Source organism: Serpula lacrymans (assembly GCF_000218685.1).
Source record: "Serpula lacrymans var. lacrymans S7.9 unplaced genomic scaffold SERLAscaffold_8, whole genome shotgun sequence".
Taxonomy (NCBI): domain Eukaryota; kingdom Fungi; phylum Basidiomycota; class Agaricomycetes; order Boletales; family Serpulaceae; genus Serpula; species Serpula lacrymans.
In genome coordinates, this window is record NW_006763297.1 from 1,798,820 (window position 1) to 1,816,133 (window position 17,314).

Genomic DNA, 17,314 nt, shown 5'->3' on the forward strand with positions numbered 1-17,314 from the left:
GTGTCTCCGCGGCGATGAACAAGTCTGGCTTCGATCGATGATAATGTATGATTATAGATATAAACGATATAGCAGCAAGAATTTCGAATACATAAAGTGGTGATATTGCGCGCCAGATCAAGTTATAATGGAGTCAGCAAACCAGTTGGACGTCGTATACGAATGAAGAGAACTGCGTCAACCGCCGTTCGTGTTCGTCCAAGTAACGGAGTAATTATAGCTAAGATTCCTTGTTAAAGATGCATATGATATTCTCATTCCACAGCCTCTCGGGAGCTATCTTGCAATGTGAATGGTCATGTGAATTGGGCTGGAGAAGATAAGGAAGAGAAGAGTGAGTCCAGGTCGATAAACACAGTATGGCTGTATAATTATCACATATGACATTGAATGGCTTGGCTACACGAAGATCCGTCCTGGCTCACTCAGCAGTCGTAAACCACGGTCGACGGCGAATGAACAACTCTCGACAGTTCCATATATGGCAATGGACTGTCCATATATGGATATCAAGTTCGAATCTGACAAGTCGTCGATTTGTCTAGTCGTCTCATGCTCAACTATGCCCTCCTGTGCGTCATGCCGATGACCACAAACATTCTCATCGAAGACGTCATCTAATAATACTCTGCAAGTATATATACCAACGCCCAGTCTATCCCACCGTAACTTATTTCATCCTGACGCCCTCTCATACACTTAATAAAAACAATGAGCTTGTTTAAACCTGCTCCCCCTCCCCCCACAAAATTGGGACGATACCGTGTGCTGGGTCCTCATGCTGGACTACATGTGTCACCACTTGCTCTAGGTGCTATGTCAATCGGTGAGAAATGGGAAAACTTAGGCATGGGTGCAATGGACAAGCAGTCGTCCATAAAACTGCTCGACGCGTTTTATGAGGCCGGAGGAAATTTCATTGACACGGCAAATAATTAGTAAACTGCACATTTATCCCCCTCTCATTCTGTATTTACACATAATCTTTGTTTTTCAGTCAAGACGAAAGCTCAGAAGAAACAATTGGCGAGTGGATGAACCAGCGGGGCATTCGTGACCAGCTTGTAATAGCTACAAAGGTCCGTGCTACCACTACATTATAGCATATATATATCGACTTGCTTCTTAGTACACTACGAACTTCAAGCGCGGCAATTCCAGTGTCAAACAGCAAGTAAACTATGTCGGCAACAACATTAAATCAATGCACATTAGTGTGGATGCTAGTCTCAAGAAATTGCAGACTTCCTATATCGACATACTCTACCTCCATTGGTGGGACTGGGATACTTCAGTCGAAGAAGTCATGAATGGGCTTCATAATTTAGTCGCGCAGGGCAAGGTATTGTACCTCGTCAGTACACTTTCTTTTTATGTAAGCAGTCAATCCAACCTCAGTACCATATCTAGGGCATCTCAGATACGCCTGCTTGGATTGTTTCGAAAGCTAATCAATATGCTCGAGATCACGGTAAGACTCCCTTTGTGATATATCAAGGCAAGTGGAGTATCTTGGAGCGGTCCTTTGAACGCGATATTATTCCCATGGCGCGGTCTGAAGGTTGGTTTACGCATATATCCCATGTACTATATAATAACATATATATTCCACTGGAAGGCCTTGCTTTGGCTCCGTGGGGTGTCATTGGTGGAGGAAAGTTCCGTACAGACGAGGAAGAAGAACGCCGCCGCCAAACAGGCGAAAAGGGCAGAGCACTCTTATCCGATTGGCTACGCAACGACAACGAGAAGAAGATTTCCCAAGCTCTAGAGAAGGTTGCCAAGGAGGTTGGGACAGAGCATATTACTGCAGGTGGGCAATTTTTCAACTTGCAATGTCAAGGACAAACTTATATGTCTTGTATAGTTGCTATTGCATATGTCATGCAAAAGACTACACATGTATTCCCTCTCATTGGTGGTCGTAAAGTCGAGCACTTGCAAGGTAATATCCAAGCGTTGGATATCTCTCTGAGTCCGGAGCAGATTCAATATTTGGAAAGTATTGTGCCTTTTGACCCTGGATTCCCTACTACTATGATCGTGAGTAACAGCACCTCCGCTTTGAGCTGCGGCACTTACTGATTTGATAAAAACAGGGAGATGGAACGTCGGGCAATAACCCGATGGTCAATTCTGTAGCTCACATCGATAAGCAGCCACTTCTTCAACCTATCCGTCCAACAAGATAGTGAAAAGTAGGGAGATCGGTGTGAAAATATGGTCCGCTCGACGCTATGCCTACACTTGCGTGCCGTTAACAATTCCCAATGGGGCCCCTGCTGCTATAATCATCTTATGTCGCATGACTCCCTGAATGATTCGTAGAAGAGTATGATTGAAAAAAAATAACAAGGGCGATTTTCCGTTAATATTGTGCAAGCCATGAAAAGTAAATCGTGTTTATGTATACGTTCTTCGGGGATCTCTACTATGGCGCGAGTCTGTCGATTTTCCATCTGGGTTCATCGTCTGGTGATCCTTCGATCCGAAGATAGCGAACACGGTCATGTAGACGCGATGGTTTCCCAGACCAAAATTCGACTTCGCTGTAAACAGGGCTCAGTGCAAGTTAGACATCATAATACAGCTTTACATTATACCTGGGTATCACTCGCCAACCGCCCCAAAATTCTGGCAACGGGACAACGCCCTCCGTATCAGTCTCTCGAATACCGAAACGCATATGCATCTTTTCAACTCGGGCACGTAGATCGTCTTCGCCTACAACGGTGCTTTGTTTGCTCGTCCATGCACCGACCTGGCTACCGAGTGGCCGACTATGAAAATACTCCTCGCTTTCTTCTCTGCTAACTTTTTCAACCTTCCCAAGAACTCTCACCTGGCGGTGCACCTCACGCCAGTAAAATACGAGAGCCGCATTCGGGTTTGCGATGAGTTCTTGCGACTTACGTGAGGTGTAGTTGGTGTAGAACACGAAGCCGCGATTGTCAAGTTGCTTGAAGAGAACGACGCGGGAAGACGGTATGCCCGATGGAGTTGCGGTGGAAAGGGACATGGCCTCTGGTTCATGCACAGTCTTGCGTGCCTCGGTGAACCAGAGGTGAAATTGTTCGAGTGGTGAAGGGTGCACACTGTGCGGCGAAAGGGTATCGAGGGTAACATATTGCTGGTGTTCATCTACCTTGAGCTTGGGATGAGCTTCGGGGGCAGGAACGATCTCGCTGGGTGCTGTCATGCTGCTGCTACTGCCAGTGACTCGGAAAGTCCTAGGTTTCGAGAATGTGTTGATGGGTGTTTTGACAAAAGGGCTGCGGAGTATGATAGCCCGGGACAAGGACATACGTCTGGGGAAATGAATGAGCCAGTTTTGTAGTTCACTTGTAGTCGGATCATCCGCCTTGCATGATTATGCCATGGAATCGGATCGATAAAGGGAAGAATGCGCTAACTCATCTTTGGCCACATACATCGGGGCTTGCCGCAGGCCAAATAGCTTGAAACAAAGGACAAATGCAGCTCAAACAAGGTCCTCAGGCTCTAGCAACATTTCATAAACGTCTTTTGCCTGACCACTATTGGTATCATGAAATATGCTGCTCAGGACCTTCCGTATTACCCGCCAGAAGGGTTGGCGCCCATTCCCTCCAACGAGCGGCCCTCAATTTCAAAGTCGCTGTGACTTTTTATTTGCTTGTCCACTGGCAATATCCCCAATACACACGACATAAGATTCGAAGGATATCTATGGGAGAACTTTGACAAAATGCTGTTCAAAGCAACAGAGTCCAACGGTCCTGGATTTGCTGGTTAAATCCGACTATCTTTATATCGCTGGATGCTCTCAGGCTGTCGCAGCGTTGACGTTGACGGGACATCGACGTTGCATCAACATTGGTGAGAAAGGACGTTTACTATACAGTCGCTGTCTTTGCGGTACCGCACCTCGAATTGGGGTGCCCGTACTGCTCAAAACGTCGAGAGACTTTTTCTAACGCGCCCCAACCGATTATGACATGGACGTGAATTACGGATCACGTCCCAGGTGAGTGACGGATGATAGTCATTGGATACTATATCAAAGAGGAGCTACTCACTGAATTGAAAACACGTTGAGACAGAACAATAAGGCTTTCACCTTGAGCCAGAAGTTTTTGCAGGACGCACATCTTGCGCACGTCACCCGCAGTGTTCTGTTGAATTGTATGTTACGTCCTTCCACGTGTCTACAACGAGGCGCACTATGACGGAAGCTGATCAATGGCTCGTTGGCGGAGTGGTATTGTTCGGATGGCCTCGGAATGCGTGCTAGTACGTCAAGAGAAAAACCTTAAGTTAGTTATCTGATGGATTACTTATTTTTGGTCACTGATTGGATGGATATAGTAGTCTTCAGTATCGCTGCTAGTAGTCAAACCTTGTAATCGAGGCGCTCCTCACCAGCTGTGGGGACTTGGGGTACGTGCTTGGTCACCCTTTTACGTATTATCATCCCTTTGCGAAGCCTATTCTCTCGCCCCTGCCCCTTCAGGTCCGGGACTTTAGCAATCTGGTGTTAGAATCCTGTGCTCCTATCGCGCCCATTTTACAGAGGATGATGCAGTTGCTAGCGACAAGCGCAGCAGTGACTGGTGTAACTTAGCGCTATGTAGTGAGGTAAAGTGGTGCCTTATCTTGCATGTCTGTCTCCTTTAATTGCAATTGCAGTTCTCCAAAAATATAGCAGGGGATGGGTAAAATGCAGGGAAGCAATTATCTACTGTCGTTGGAGATATAGCGGGGACTTTACCGTTCAACATTCTGTGGCTTGATGGGTTGTCGAGCCTTCTTAATCGAGGCTGCGGAATTAATTTCTAGTGGTAGCTATCACGGGGATATGGGCGTCTTTTCGATACCATGGCCTATTGTAGCAGTGGGTTCTATTTGGATTTTTCACTTTGCTGCAGAATATGAAGAGAACAGGGTTTTGAGGCTAAATGGTCAACCCTGGGAACGATAAGATCCGATAACAACGAAGGTCGACCACGGACCGCAAGTGGACCCCTTCTTACTGCATCGAGGAGCAACCCATCGAGCGCCACACTGGAAAAAAAAGTTTATGTGGCTTGTGATTCAGATTGCGAGTCGGCCGAGTGCGTATGGCAATCTGGTGTGCGAGTGGAAATAACCTGTCAAGCACGTCAAGTGTATGGATGGTTGATATTCGAGTTGGTGCCTGTTTACTGTTTTTGCTCGAAGATAGTGGCTGACGTTCACGCTGACAGGACGACATAGATAGGCAAGGAACAGGCATAGTTAATAACCGGGAAGAGACCGCACGTTTCTGGAGGTGATCCATACGTACGTAAATCATGAAGGATGCAATATCACAAGGGCGCGGATGCTTGAAGAAAATGAATAGTGGGGATACGTTCTACCGAATTGTCCGGACTTTTATTCATTATCACCACGGAGGATCAACAACATAATTGCAGAGGATGTGGCCAGACTCTATTACAGTTGAGTGACCATCACCGCTGGGTAAGGGCCCTTAATGTTTGCATATTTTTGCGTTTTCAGGGGATAAAAATACGAGGGAACATATGCCCTGATGACACAGAAAATAACACAATATGATATGATATGATAAGCTGTGAAAATAAGCAGTGTGTCTTCCCTTGACACACGCACTGCATATGGGGGCTGGCTGAGAGAAAGTGTTTTTTGAGTCTAAGGAGTGCGCGGGCTGAGTGTGCTGTATAATTAAGTAATAGCTTAAGCTTCAATACCTTCCTATCTGAGGAAGACTTCGATGGAAACAAGCCGAGAAAGGAGAAGTGCGGCCATGTGCGTGTTCGGCATGACGGCATCGGGCTCAACCGAGGTAAATCTGAGATTTGTGTGTTTGGCTGCGATATCCCAAAATAATAAGTAATATCCTGCATATTACTGTCCCTTTACTGTATTCTCGTCAACGCTCCTGTATTCTCCTCTCTCCTCCACGCCAGCGCTACAAGCGCACTTCCATCCATGCATTCAATATCTGACCTTACCACTTATTGCAGAAAAACTGGGGGCGATGTTCCAGCAAAACTTGTCGTATGTCTACACCACTTGTCACGTCATTCGTCCGCTGACTTGCCTGTATCGAAAGGGCGCCTCGACCACCGTTGTCGGTTCAAAAATGTATCTTTTCGTGAGTGCACGCGTTCTTTCCTCGCCAAAACGTCTCAAGTCAGAACATGCATCGTGCATAGGGCGGTCGTCTAGTCACAGAACGACGTATGGTCTCTGACCTGTACGTCTTCGACCTCGAATCCTTTGTTTGGGAGAAAATACCTCAATTTACCGACGACGACATACCTGCAGCACGTTATTTCCATTGTGCTGAAACTTGTACGTCTTTCAGTCCCTTCACTCGTTTCCCACCAACCTCGTGCGCCTCGTCTTCCAGGGAACAACCAACTGATCATATTCGGTGGTATGGGTAACACTCCAAATTCAAACAACCCAGAAGACCTTTGCGTACTGAACGACGTTCGTTTTCTCGACCTATCCACCATGCACTGGCTGCCTGCGTCATACTCAAACGGAGCAACTTCGGATTCCAACGCGGAGGGTCTAGTACCTAAACCACGATATGCACACCTGTCATCCATCACTGCAGATCGCATGTTCATAATTGGTGGCCAAGATCTATCAAATATCTGGCTGGATGATGTATATGTCTATGATCTATTAGGCAAAGCTTGGGTGGAGCATCGTGATTTCCCTCATCATTGTGGCACTTACCGCAGTGTTGCTGTATCAGCCGACCTACGTGTACGCTTGCCTCGAGATGAAATACGTGCTTCGGACTCGACGTCAACATTAGGGCCTCCTGGCACCCGCTTCAAGGCTGACAAAATACCATCATCTTCACAAGAATTTACATCATCTGAATCTCTCGTCCATCTTCCCTATTCTACATTACCCACTGACGACTATCCAAATGATATCTACCTGTACAGTAACTACAACGTAAGTTCCTCTCAATCTCATTTCATTTTTGCGTTCGGGCTTCTTATGACATGTGCTACAAGTTCACCGATGTCAAACGCGAACTCGAGGTGTTTTCGCCACTCCCTGACACCGACTTTACGATCATCGAACGCTCCACAGCAATGTCAGGAACTTCATTCCCCCCCGGCCTTCGCTTCCCGTCTGGTGCTATCCTGGGCACTCATTTCATCATAGCAGGCACATACATTGCCCACAGTTATCAATCTTATTCCATATGGGCGCTTGACCTCCAAACCATGATTTGGTCGCGGATCGATCCTGGAAGTGCCGTGGCCACGGGATCGTGGTTTCGAGCTTGCTTGTGGGCGGAGGCGAACAAGTTCTTAATCTTTGGAAATCGCAATGGCAATTTGGTAGAAGATTATAATCGTCGTCTTCTCAGCTGGGATCATGTGGCAGTCATTGACCTCGAGGCATTCGGGATTTACCAGCCTCCGCAACTGCAATTGGATATCCCGATGCAGGAGTTTGGTCTATCAGCACTGGAGGAGGGCGTTCTGACCGATTTCGAGATTGTTTGCGATGATGGACGCAAGGTCAAATGTTCAAGGAAAACTCTTGAAGAGAGGTGGCCATGGTTTAAGGATCAGCGGCTGAAGTTTTTGGAGCGAGCTCAGCAAGCGATTGAGATCATGCCGTCGTCCTCTATGGATGTAGGACTTCCTGAGCTCCCAGGTTCCGTGGAACCCGCAGATTCTCGACCAGACCCTCGGCTTACTCCTCGATCCTTCAACTTATCAGAGCCATATCCCATTACTCTTGCGCTACTGCAGTATTTCTATTCGATGGCCCTCATCACACCTTTGCAACATGCACCCGCGGTGTTGAGCCAGCTATTAGTGCTCTCAAGTACTTATAGGATTACGCACTTGGAATCCTTAGTAAAACATGCGATGCATCGTGCGCTTTCGAATTCCACCTCTGTCGGCGTTTATGAGGTGGCAACTCTGTGCAGTTGTCGCAGCCTGCAGATTCGGTAGGTTTGGAAAATTTGATTCGTAAAAGCCTTCTCTTATATTTTCGTCTTGAAACAGAGCTCTCAAAACAGTAATGGTGAATAGCGTGGCATCCATCTTTGCTTATAGGTATAGACGTAGCTGATGTGCTTTTTTTATAGTCCTACAGCCAGAAAAGGACCGGTCGCTCTCGCACTGATAGTAAGAATGGAGGCAGTGGTCGTAATGACCCTAGTGATGGGGAGGGCCAAGGTCGCTCGGGTGATGGTGTCTCCCCCACTGTTCGCTCGAGAGGAGCTTCAGACGCTAAATTTCCTAGTCCTTCTGAGCAGAACAGTGCAGGAACGTCTTCCATTAGAGGGTACACAGCGAACCTCAGTAAGTAACTGAGTACATGTAGTTCTTGAGATCGTGGGTAAAATTATAGTTTTTCTGATTTTTCCTGTGATCGACATGTCACAGATATTCTCACTGATGGAGCATCATATCAAATATCGGCAAATTCCGTGGTCAAGGCTTCTCAATTCAAGCGTTCATCTCATAAACCTACGCTCTCTGGCAGCAGCACTTTGAAGCCTGCTCGAAGATCAGCCATGTCGTACCACAGCAGGTCCTTCAGCGCTGTCTCCGATTCCACAGACCATGAAATCTGTGCATTCGCAGACCTTTTATCTCCTCATGTTTCCAACTCGCGCAGTTTCGGCCAGGAGCAGGAGGAGATAGGCGTTGCCCTTGACGAGCAATATGACGAGTTCCTTCAGAACTCCCCATATCGCGTCGGTAAGGCAGCGACGGGTGCTTATCTACTGGTCACGCACGAGGAACCGTCATCTCTTGCATATACATCATCACAATCCCACTCTCCTTTATCGAACGTCAATTCCTTTCACTCAGAATCAGAGTATGAGCCATCATCAGATGACGCATACGCTCAACACCCTTACATTCCTTCGTACACAAGCTATCCATCGTTTCATTTACCTCGCTCTCGAACTCGTACAAGGACTCAATCAAGTCCGGGCCAGATGAATGCCAGCGACAGCGACACGCCATCACTTTCTTCCTCGACCACCTCCTTCAGCTCCCTGAGTAGCACTTCACGCTATGCCACATCTCCACCCATAAGTCCATTAAGGACCCCAGTCGACCATGCTCCATCAAGTGGTCAGTACCTCACCATAATAGAGGAACCGCTGGTCGAGGATCAGGAGTATAACCGGCGTCTCTCTCAAAATTCAGGGAGCATCATATTTGCCCCAATGGAGTTTGCGCCCCCTCCTCCCGAATTACAGCCGAGCGCCAAACCCAAAGAGACACCACGGACGAAATCACGTCCCGCCAACATTGACAGCTTGAGGCTGAACGTGGTAAATTCCAATTACATCAGTCAAACCAGCAGATCAGCTTCGGCATCCTCCTTGGGCGTCACATCCCCCTCGGCACAGTCATATAAGACTCTCTCGAGTCCTCGCGCGCCCAGTAGTCTTTCATTTGGCCGTATGTTATCGGGGGGTTCATCAAAATCCAAAACTGTACCACCGCTGGTGGAGATACGTCCATCATCACCGACGAGCGTTGCTACGATACGTAAAGAGACTCAGCGGGAGGAGAAAATGCGCAAGGCTGATGAGAAGCAGAAAAAGAAGGCAGAGGCGAAAGCTCGAACAGAACGCTTGGCTGCTGATTTGAAAGAAAAACAAAAGCGAAAGGCTACTGCTCATGATAGGCAGTCTGTGCACTCCAACAGATCCGGGGACCGCAGACAAGCATGGGACAGTGACGCATGCATGTTCGGTGGGCTGGGGGCGCTGTAATGCTGTATTATCTCTTTTATCTATTTGTTTTATGCTGTTGTTGTTTCATTAACTCATGTCGTTGGATTAGATTGACGCTCATTGTATTGATCTGTGTTATTGTAGATATTTTTCGGGGTATATTACGCATCATCTTGACATCTATTTGTCCCTTATTTTTTGCTTATTTCTGGTTCGTGTTGGGACCACCCTATAGGAGTAGTTGTTACTGTAGACACACATATTTATTAGTCGAACCTGATTTAAACTTCCTCTACCGAGAATTAAATTTTAGAAGCGAGAGCAATAAAAGGTGTCTAGGACTCGAGTACAGCAATTCCAGAATACGACTAGGTCCATGGACTGAAGAATTAGGTTATCTGTCACAACGATTATACTACCGACGACCTATGAAACAACCTGGTTTCTCATGAGAAGGAATGTATCATATACCTCTATCCAACATGTCATTGATATTCTGGGAAGACGTAGCAGATCGATAATCGGAAGATGTATCAACGACCGAGGGCACAAGAGGCATTGTCGTTGCAAACGAGGCCCGAGCTGGGTCTCCCGGGAGGTTGTTGATGGATTGTGGCGGGTCAGAGGGTATGGGGAAAGCATCTTCGCCAAACGGAACAGGGGGCATTGGATCAGGTTGAGGTGATGCGAATATGTGATTAACTATCGCAACAGTTAGTCGAAGAAGACAAAATGTCATACAATAAATAATAACATACATTCTCTTGCGTGGGCTTTAGAAAGTAAGTAATATGTCAATAAAATGTTGTCGTAGAAGGTAATGAACACTGACCTAGATCTTTCTGCCGAGTGCACGTTTCACCATCAGCACAATCAGGCCTCTTTGTAACGGTTTCCTCCAGGAAACCCTTTTGCCGCTCCCTCACCCACCACCCCTTGATACCCCAAAGCAGAATTTCCGCAGCACACAACCTACAAATTTTGCTTCGAGGGGCGTCTGGATTAGGGTCGACACCTGCAGCCACGCTGTGGACGTCAACAAACAAATCGAGCTCGAAGAGAGGCTTGAACCCATCAGGTTGAGACTGGAAATGTGCAACAATCTATCAAGGGATAGTAAGGAGATGTCCGTTGCAGAAAGTAGAAAACGCTAACCTCGCGGTAAATGTGCCTCGGAGTCAGACGCTGAGCCGTAAGATAATCGAGCATAATTTCAACTTCGACATTATTGCTAACAAAGCATTCGTAAACCTCAGCGGACTGGATGAGGTCACTGATGTCGGTCAGATTATGAGGATGTTGAGATATCAATGGAGCCGCTAGGCATCGCCCTTGTACACCAATGCCACAGAATGATACTTGACAGAAGTCGCATTTCGACGTGTTCGGAGCGCTTGAAGCAAGAAGGTTCTCGCTACATACACATCATGCATCAATTGAGTGCATATATCACGCAAAAGTACGGCGGCTTTACCAGTTTCCGCAATATACGTGGCCAGGAGGTGTACCGTCATCCAGATGCCATGCATGATCGGGGTCAGTATTGGGATCTACGATGGGCTGAGGGCATCTCCACCCAAAAGGATTACCGGGAAGACAGTGAGGGCAAGGACGAGCGTATTCCCCATTCTGATTGAAATTCGGTTCAGGTGACACTTCTCTTGGGGTCGGAATCTAATAGAAAAGATAGATGAGATTTCACTCCTTCTTCAAAGTGCACGGAACCGGAACGCGACCTACCCTCATCGGCGTCCCGCCTTTATAAATCTCATCCGCCTGCATCCGTTCTCTTTCTGTTCGCGCCTTGGAAGGATCTGCACGCAAAAGCACATCGATAATGGATTGTAAGGGCCGCGATGGTATTACAGATGTTGAGATACCACGACACGCAGGACAGTTCGTCCCGCCATTCTGCGCCATAAGCATGTCAGTAATGTACAATGCGAATCGCAGAGAATATGTGGTTGGCATGTCATGATCCGATGTCGTCGCTAGAACGAACTCATAATCTTTCTTTTCGTGGCATATTCATTGGACCGACTAGGACAAACGCCATTGCAAGGAAAGCGAAGGAGAGCATCCAACAGCGATCTGAACCTGCCCATGCACGAAAGGTATGGCAGACTTACCCGGATCCAAAGCATACAACAACTACATTTCATGTCAGCCAGAACCATGGAGATAGGCTGCATATACGTACCTGCCACAGAAGAAATGTTGACAAGGTGATACAACAACTGGCCGATAACAAAGCTCTGAACAACATCCGCATTGCAGCTCTTGTGCAAGATCGTCCGCAAGAGTTTCGTATGGCGAAAAAGATTTATCGCCAGACAGGGTATCATCTGCATCAATATCCACATCTTCCTTGAACCTCTTCCTGCTGCTGACAACTTCGTCACCCAGCCCTTCGAAGGAGGGCGATGGGCCTCGCTTGAGGGTAACTGAGGCGTTGTCGGGGCGCGACATGAGCAGTCCCATAGGCGATTGTGGAAGATTATAAACGTTTATAATGTTGTCTTCCGACATTAGTGGCTCAAAGCAAGGAGATATACGTATGAATGCGTGCCAATTGTCAAAAGATGATTGTGGTTCAGGAATAAGATTGACCTAACCCAACGAGCAGCCACACATCCAGATTAGGATGGCTGATATATAGAGTTCGGGTCATGTCCCATAATTGCCAGTATGGCCAGCGTGTAATCACAAGTCTATGTCAGTAATAAAGGAAAAGAAGCCCTTCCAAGTCCTCGAAGCTACATAAAAGTAATGCTACTGTGTGTGGGTTACACTAATACCCTCAAGAAAGGAGAACAAGCGATACAGTGGCTACGTCCGTAAAAACAAAAATAGTATTTGTGACAATGACTACTGGATGAAACCCAGGAACGATGCAGTGAAAATATTTAGCGAACCCATAAACTCCATAGATTTCTAAGGCACGGAAGTGGGCGAATATTCGAAAGAAGGCGGGGGAGGTGGTGGTGGCCGACCAGCAATAGAGCAAGCGCGGGTTAGTTGCTCGCGCAGCTTTCGACACCGTGAACGTTGTTCTAGACGTTCATGATAGCGTTGAGTTGATACGCCTGATGGTACGTAAAAGGTGAAAGTACACACCTTCACAGGGCCACAAGGTGCTAAGATAATCAATGGGTTTAAGGAACGCCATACACACTTCGAGGGCAATAGTAAGAGAGTTATCGCACTCCCAAAGGGATAGAGCTCTACGATGCAAAGTTTAATGTGGTCTACACTAGACGTAGTTAACCTTCTCACCTGCTAATCTGGCTCATAAACCAGAATGCGAAGAATGGTCGATGAACGACCGTATTGGAGGCCTGGCCGGTCACTGTATGCATAGCATGTACGACACGTTGCGCGACATTAGCCTGGTGGGACACTAAAATCTAATTGTCAATATGACCTAGTGGAACATAAGTGCTGCTACTTACGCCATTCCTCTGCTTTAGTGCGGTGAAATAAGCCATTAGCGTTGCTGGTGAGAAAGTCAGTCGAGTGGAACAAATAACAAAGGAAAAACTTACGCAGTGGCAAGTGGAATATATCGCTGAAACTCATAAGAAATACACATCCGTACACTAAAAGAAGTGGTGAGTAAGGAACAGCGGTGACAAATCAAAATCATTACTTGAAAAGATATTCTCGGCCCTGGAATAAAAATGCTCGCTCTAGTCCACACGTGTGACTATCCAGGGCTTTATCAAGGGCATCTGCTTCCAACCAAGCATTGACACCGAACCGGGCCTTTTCCTCTTCCGTAGCGTTCGGGTCGAGGCGTATACCCAAACAACTATGCCACAATAGCATCGTTCTGTAATAAAGTGCCCACACTGTATCTTTAGGAGATTGGTTGGATGTCAAGGCTTGTGAGCGAGTGAGAGCTTCGCCTGGAAATAAAAGCACGTACTAGAGTAAAAGTCGTCAGTCATTATATAATCAGTGAGCACGAATTGAGGGCTCACATTGGCTGGCTCGACCAGGAACAATTCAGGACCCAATCGGTTACAAGAGTTGGTGTAGGAACTATGTCCAGCAGTGAGCATCAATGCGCTCCAGCACAACCTTCGACATGATTCCTTTCTAATTTCACCGTCTGTCCAGTTTTCGTCCCACGCTGGGGTAGATAACCACAGTGGCGTATGTTCGCTTGCACCCGACCATCGTTGACCAAGCGAGAGTGATGCGCAAGAGCATCCCTTGTCTACTTTGGTGGAGCTTGTAGAGACTTGAGTTGAACTATAATTGTAATTAACCCCGGAGGAAGGATAATATGTGCGGGGAATGGGATAAGCAGGTGGAACATCGGAAGGTGACCACGAAGTATTAGAATGAGCGACGGGTACTGTAGGAACAGTACGAGGGGCAAACTTAGAGGCATGAGGGTCATTCGCATCAAGGAATGTCAAGGAAAGGCTGCGGATAATTGTGTCGAGCATAACCATAGAAGATGCAGACCGCTCAGTGGAGTGGAGTGGATGAGCGCAAACTTCAAACATCGCGAGCAACTAGCCAAAGGAAAAATTATGAGCTTCTGTTTGAATTTGAAAATTATTGATAATTACCCATGCAGCTTGGGCTAATGTCTCGTCAATCCATCTACCATTTAAGCTGGCCTCTAATGAGCCTTGAGCAATATCCCTTAACCTCAACGCCTTCTTTCGCCCCTCTTCTCCTAATCCGGCCTCTGAGCTCTGGAAAAAAGTTGCAATTGCAAGCGCGGCTATTACCAAGCTCGGTTGCATCTGATCTCGTTTCTCTGGTTCGAAATACGTGGAGAAGAAGCGGGGGACATTAAAAAAAGAAAACCAGTAGTTAGAAGAACGAAACAAAAATCGTAAGTCGCGTGTTATTAAATTTGAGGCCTGATTGCGTTCTGATAGTGTTAAAGCAGGTACATGGACGGGCGAAGACGACGCATAGATAACAAGGAGTGAATCCCACCAGGTTTTACGCGTGAAGTCGAGGGATGGCTCAGAAGTAATGTTAATCACATCTTCTGAACTCTCGTCGTAATCGTCGTTTATTCGCCTTTGGTAGGGTTGGGGTGAGACTTCATCGGCAGGCAAAAACCGCTGGTAATTATAATCATTGAGGTAGGTACGATGAGAACTTGACTTCTGACAAGGACGATGAGCGACGATACAAGGATAAGTGGCGGTAGTATCACCTGATCAGTGGAAATATCATATCTATCATCCTCGCCAAACCCTTGGATGGGAGTGGGAAAGCCATTGTCTATCGTATTCAGTGACACATTCTGTGAGACATCGGAGAATTTCGGAACGTCGCGAGAAGATGTAGCGTCCTCAGACGATGGTGGCACCAAAAAAACAGGCACTGGGGGTGCGGATAAACCAGCGACTGGGTGTCGCATTATTTCCCCCGTTTCCTGACTGGGGTTCTGCCCCACAATATTTGTGGCATCGACTTCATCGTCGAACTTCTTTCTACGACGCCTACGTGTGCCACCGCCACCGCCACCTCCACCGTCAAGTATGCTGCCTCTCACTGTCCTCTGGCGTGCGCCGGGCGTTTTATCCGGGCCGCGACGTTTAGGTGCTGAATCATAACAGCATTCATTATTACCATTAGGACGGCGACTACAGTTATGGCAGGCTGGCTTAGCACCATCGCATCGAATCTTCCGAGTACGGCTTTATGGTGATATAAAATTGGTCAATACACCCAAACCGGCAGATTGTGTAGAATACACGAACCACTGCATACAAGCCACATAAACCCTCGATCTGAGCTTTCCTTGGGTTGTAAGTGGTTGATCGGATGCCAGCTCGATACGAGGCTTTTCCCGCCGTGTCTTTCGGTGCTTCGAGGAAGAGCCGGCATTTGCGTCGGGAGGTGACTGGGAGGAAGACGACTTTGTCGTTGCGGAGAGCGGCTCCGGATAAAATCCAGAAGTCGACGACATGAGCATTGCAGAGTCTGGCTGCGACGGCAGATCGCTGGTTATGAGATTGGTTAAGAGTGGATGGTTGGTCGAGTAGCTCATCTGTCGTGGCTCGTGTTCATATCGAATATCTCGGTCCGAGATGTCCGCGTCGGTTCGATAATACGATCGAGGAAAGGTTTGAGAGGGGGGGTAGTTCATAGCGGAAGAGTAGAGATGCGTATCAGGGTACGACTGTGACGGTGACGCAGACGTATAATCTGTGTCTAACTGGTGTTTGTAGCCGGCTATGTGCTGGCTACGAGAGGAGTAGGAGAAGCCGGGGAGGGCCATAGTGTCGATTGAAGGGAGTACACCGGGTCTTTGGGTACTTTTAGGGTGGTACGGCTGGACACCGGGCTCGATGTCGAGATGATCCTTCGGGTCAGAGTTATTGTGATTGAGATACATGCTGGTGGGGGGAATCCAGGATCTACAACGATACAGGCATGAGTATAAGTATCGGTGAAGGGAAGATTGATATTTTTCACGGCTTACCTGTGCAGAGGGTTCAGCTGGAGAATGTCTGTATGTTGATGTCTGTTTTGAACGGTGGGAATCGACGCTAGCCCATACTGCGATATTCAAAATCCACGTCAAATTGGGTAAGCTTCCCGCCTCTGTTCCTCAGTGAAAGATAAAAAGAACATACAATATATGGTCGTTGTCGAGCTATACGTTATTCCCTACAGTCACTCTGATCCACGAAGGGCTATCGAGAATTAACTAACACACGGGTGCTATGAGAATCTCACTCGGATTCGGGTCTGCAAACACCCATCGCTGCTTGGTTCTGTTTGCATTGTGGCTGCCATCACCCATGGGGTTGGTTCCTGCCCCACACCGTGCCGCGCGCCACTGCCACCTGCAACCTACACGCTTGCCAAATCTGTATAGCCAATCATTCATCTCTCATTTTATCCAGTCACACATAACAACCATCTTGCCCACCATCGTTTCGTGATATCAGCACAAAACACAACAACAATGAATTGCAGTGTCCTTACTCGCATTTTCAGGTGCTCTGCCAGTTACAATTACACAAAGTTACAGTTGTCGTCGCATAACGGTCACTTGATCAAACCTTCTTGCAATTGGGGTCACGGTAAATTGCGGAAACAGCGATAGTCAGGCGCTATAGTAGGCTATAGTGCTTCGCGATCGTGTGCTCGCCAAACGTTCTTTCTGGCATTCTTTGTCAACTGGAATCACTCGAATGATGGGAAATATATTTCCTCTGCACATGCAAACACCTTCTCTTTCGGGCTATGTTGTCGCTAGTATCCCTCTTCCCCAGGTATAAATTGAGTATGTCTACCTTGAGATTTCCTTTGGCCACGGTTCTTCGCATCGCACGGTACAAGGGTGTTTAGGCTTTCCTGAATTCACTTCTATCATGGGCATCTGGACACAAGCTATCCTTCTCTCGACCCTCAGTTTTGGGGCTCTCGCCGCACCATTCATCGAGACCCTTGCTCACTTACCCCGGGCTCAGGTCTCCACCGTGACGAACATGACGGCCACTCAGCTCAGCGACCTCGCCCCTTACACCGAGTTTGCTAGAGCAGCTTACTGCTCTCCTAGCATCGTGCAAGGATGGGCGTGCGGCGGTACGG

The 17,314-nt window shown here is 47.4% G+C and overlaps 5 protein-coding genes across 5 annotated transcripts; 3 read left to right on the forward strand and 2 right to left on the reverse strand.

Annotated features, from left to right (window-relative positions):
* Window positions 1-667: 667 nt before the first annotated feature.
* Window positions 668-3,393, forward strand: SERLADRAFT_450208 (uncharacterized protein; the record flags this gene model as incomplete). The annotated part of the gene is made up of 8 exons (XM_007319613.1): window positions 668-938; window positions 998-1,079; window positions 1,130-1,354; window positions 1,411-1,561; window positions 1,619-1,813; window positions 1,868-2,043; window positions 2,100-2,549; window positions 2,605-3,393. 7 exons carry the CDS (start codon window positions 712-714, stop codon window positions 2,190-2,192), a joined length of 1,149 nt encoding a protein of 382 aa, XP_007319675.1.
* Window positions 3,394-4,969: 1,576 nt separating this feature from the next.
* SERLADRAFT_450210 (uncharacterized protein) lies at window positions 4,970-5,429 on the forward strand (the record flags this gene model as incomplete). Its single annotated transcript, XM_007319614.1, has 3 exons — window positions 4,970-5,168; window positions 5,226-5,280; window positions 5,335-5,429. The coding sequence occupies 3 exons, from the start codon at window positions 5,100-5,102 to the stop codon at window positions 5,427-5,429; spliced, it is 219 nt and encodes a 72-aa protein (XP_007319676.1).
* Window positions 5,430-5,970: 541 nt separating this feature from the next.
* On the forward strand, window positions 5,971-9,772 carry SERLADRAFT_439226 (uncharacterized protein; the record flags this gene model as incomplete). Its single annotated transcript, XM_007319615.1, has 8 exons — window positions 5,971-6,039; window positions 6,095-6,136; window positions 6,198-6,336; window positions 6,395-6,960; window positions 7,023-7,978; window positions 8,037-8,055; window positions 8,120-8,336; window positions 8,421-9,772. The coding sequence occupies 8 exons, from the start codon at window positions 5,971-5,973 to the stop codon at window positions 9,770-9,772; spliced, it is 3,360 nt and encodes a 1,119-aa protein (XP_007319677.1).
* Window positions 9,773-10,196: 424 nt separating this feature from the next.
* On the reverse strand, window positions 10,197-12,262 carry SERLADRAFT_439227 (uncharacterized protein; the record flags this gene model as incomplete). Its single annotated transcript, XM_007319616.1, has 8 exons — window positions 10,197-10,435; window positions 10,492-10,506; window positions 10,566-10,836; window positions 10,889-11,147; window positions 11,208-11,407; window positions 11,474-11,644; window positions 11,863-11,884; window positions 11,934-12,262. 8 exons carry the CDS (start codon window positions 12,260-12,262, stop codon window positions 10,197-10,199), a joined length of 1,506 nt encoding a protein of 501 aa, XP_007319678.1.
* A 405-nt stretch (window positions 12,263-12,667) lies between these two features.
* Window positions 12,668-15,680, reverse strand: SERLADRAFT_370756 (uncharacterized protein; the record flags this gene model as incomplete). Its single annotated transcript, XM_007319617.1, has 9 exons — window positions 12,668-12,786; window positions 12,851-12,957; window positions 13,010-13,133; window positions 13,186-13,229; window positions 13,279-13,332; window positions 13,383-13,660; window positions 13,717-14,259; window positions 14,317-14,782; window positions 15,472-15,680. 9 exons carry the CDS (start codon window positions 15,678-15,680, stop codon window positions 12,668-12,670), a joined length of 1,944 nt encoding a protein of 647 aa, XP_007319679.1.
* Between the last annotated feature and the right edge of the window lie 1,634 nt (window positions 15,681-17,314).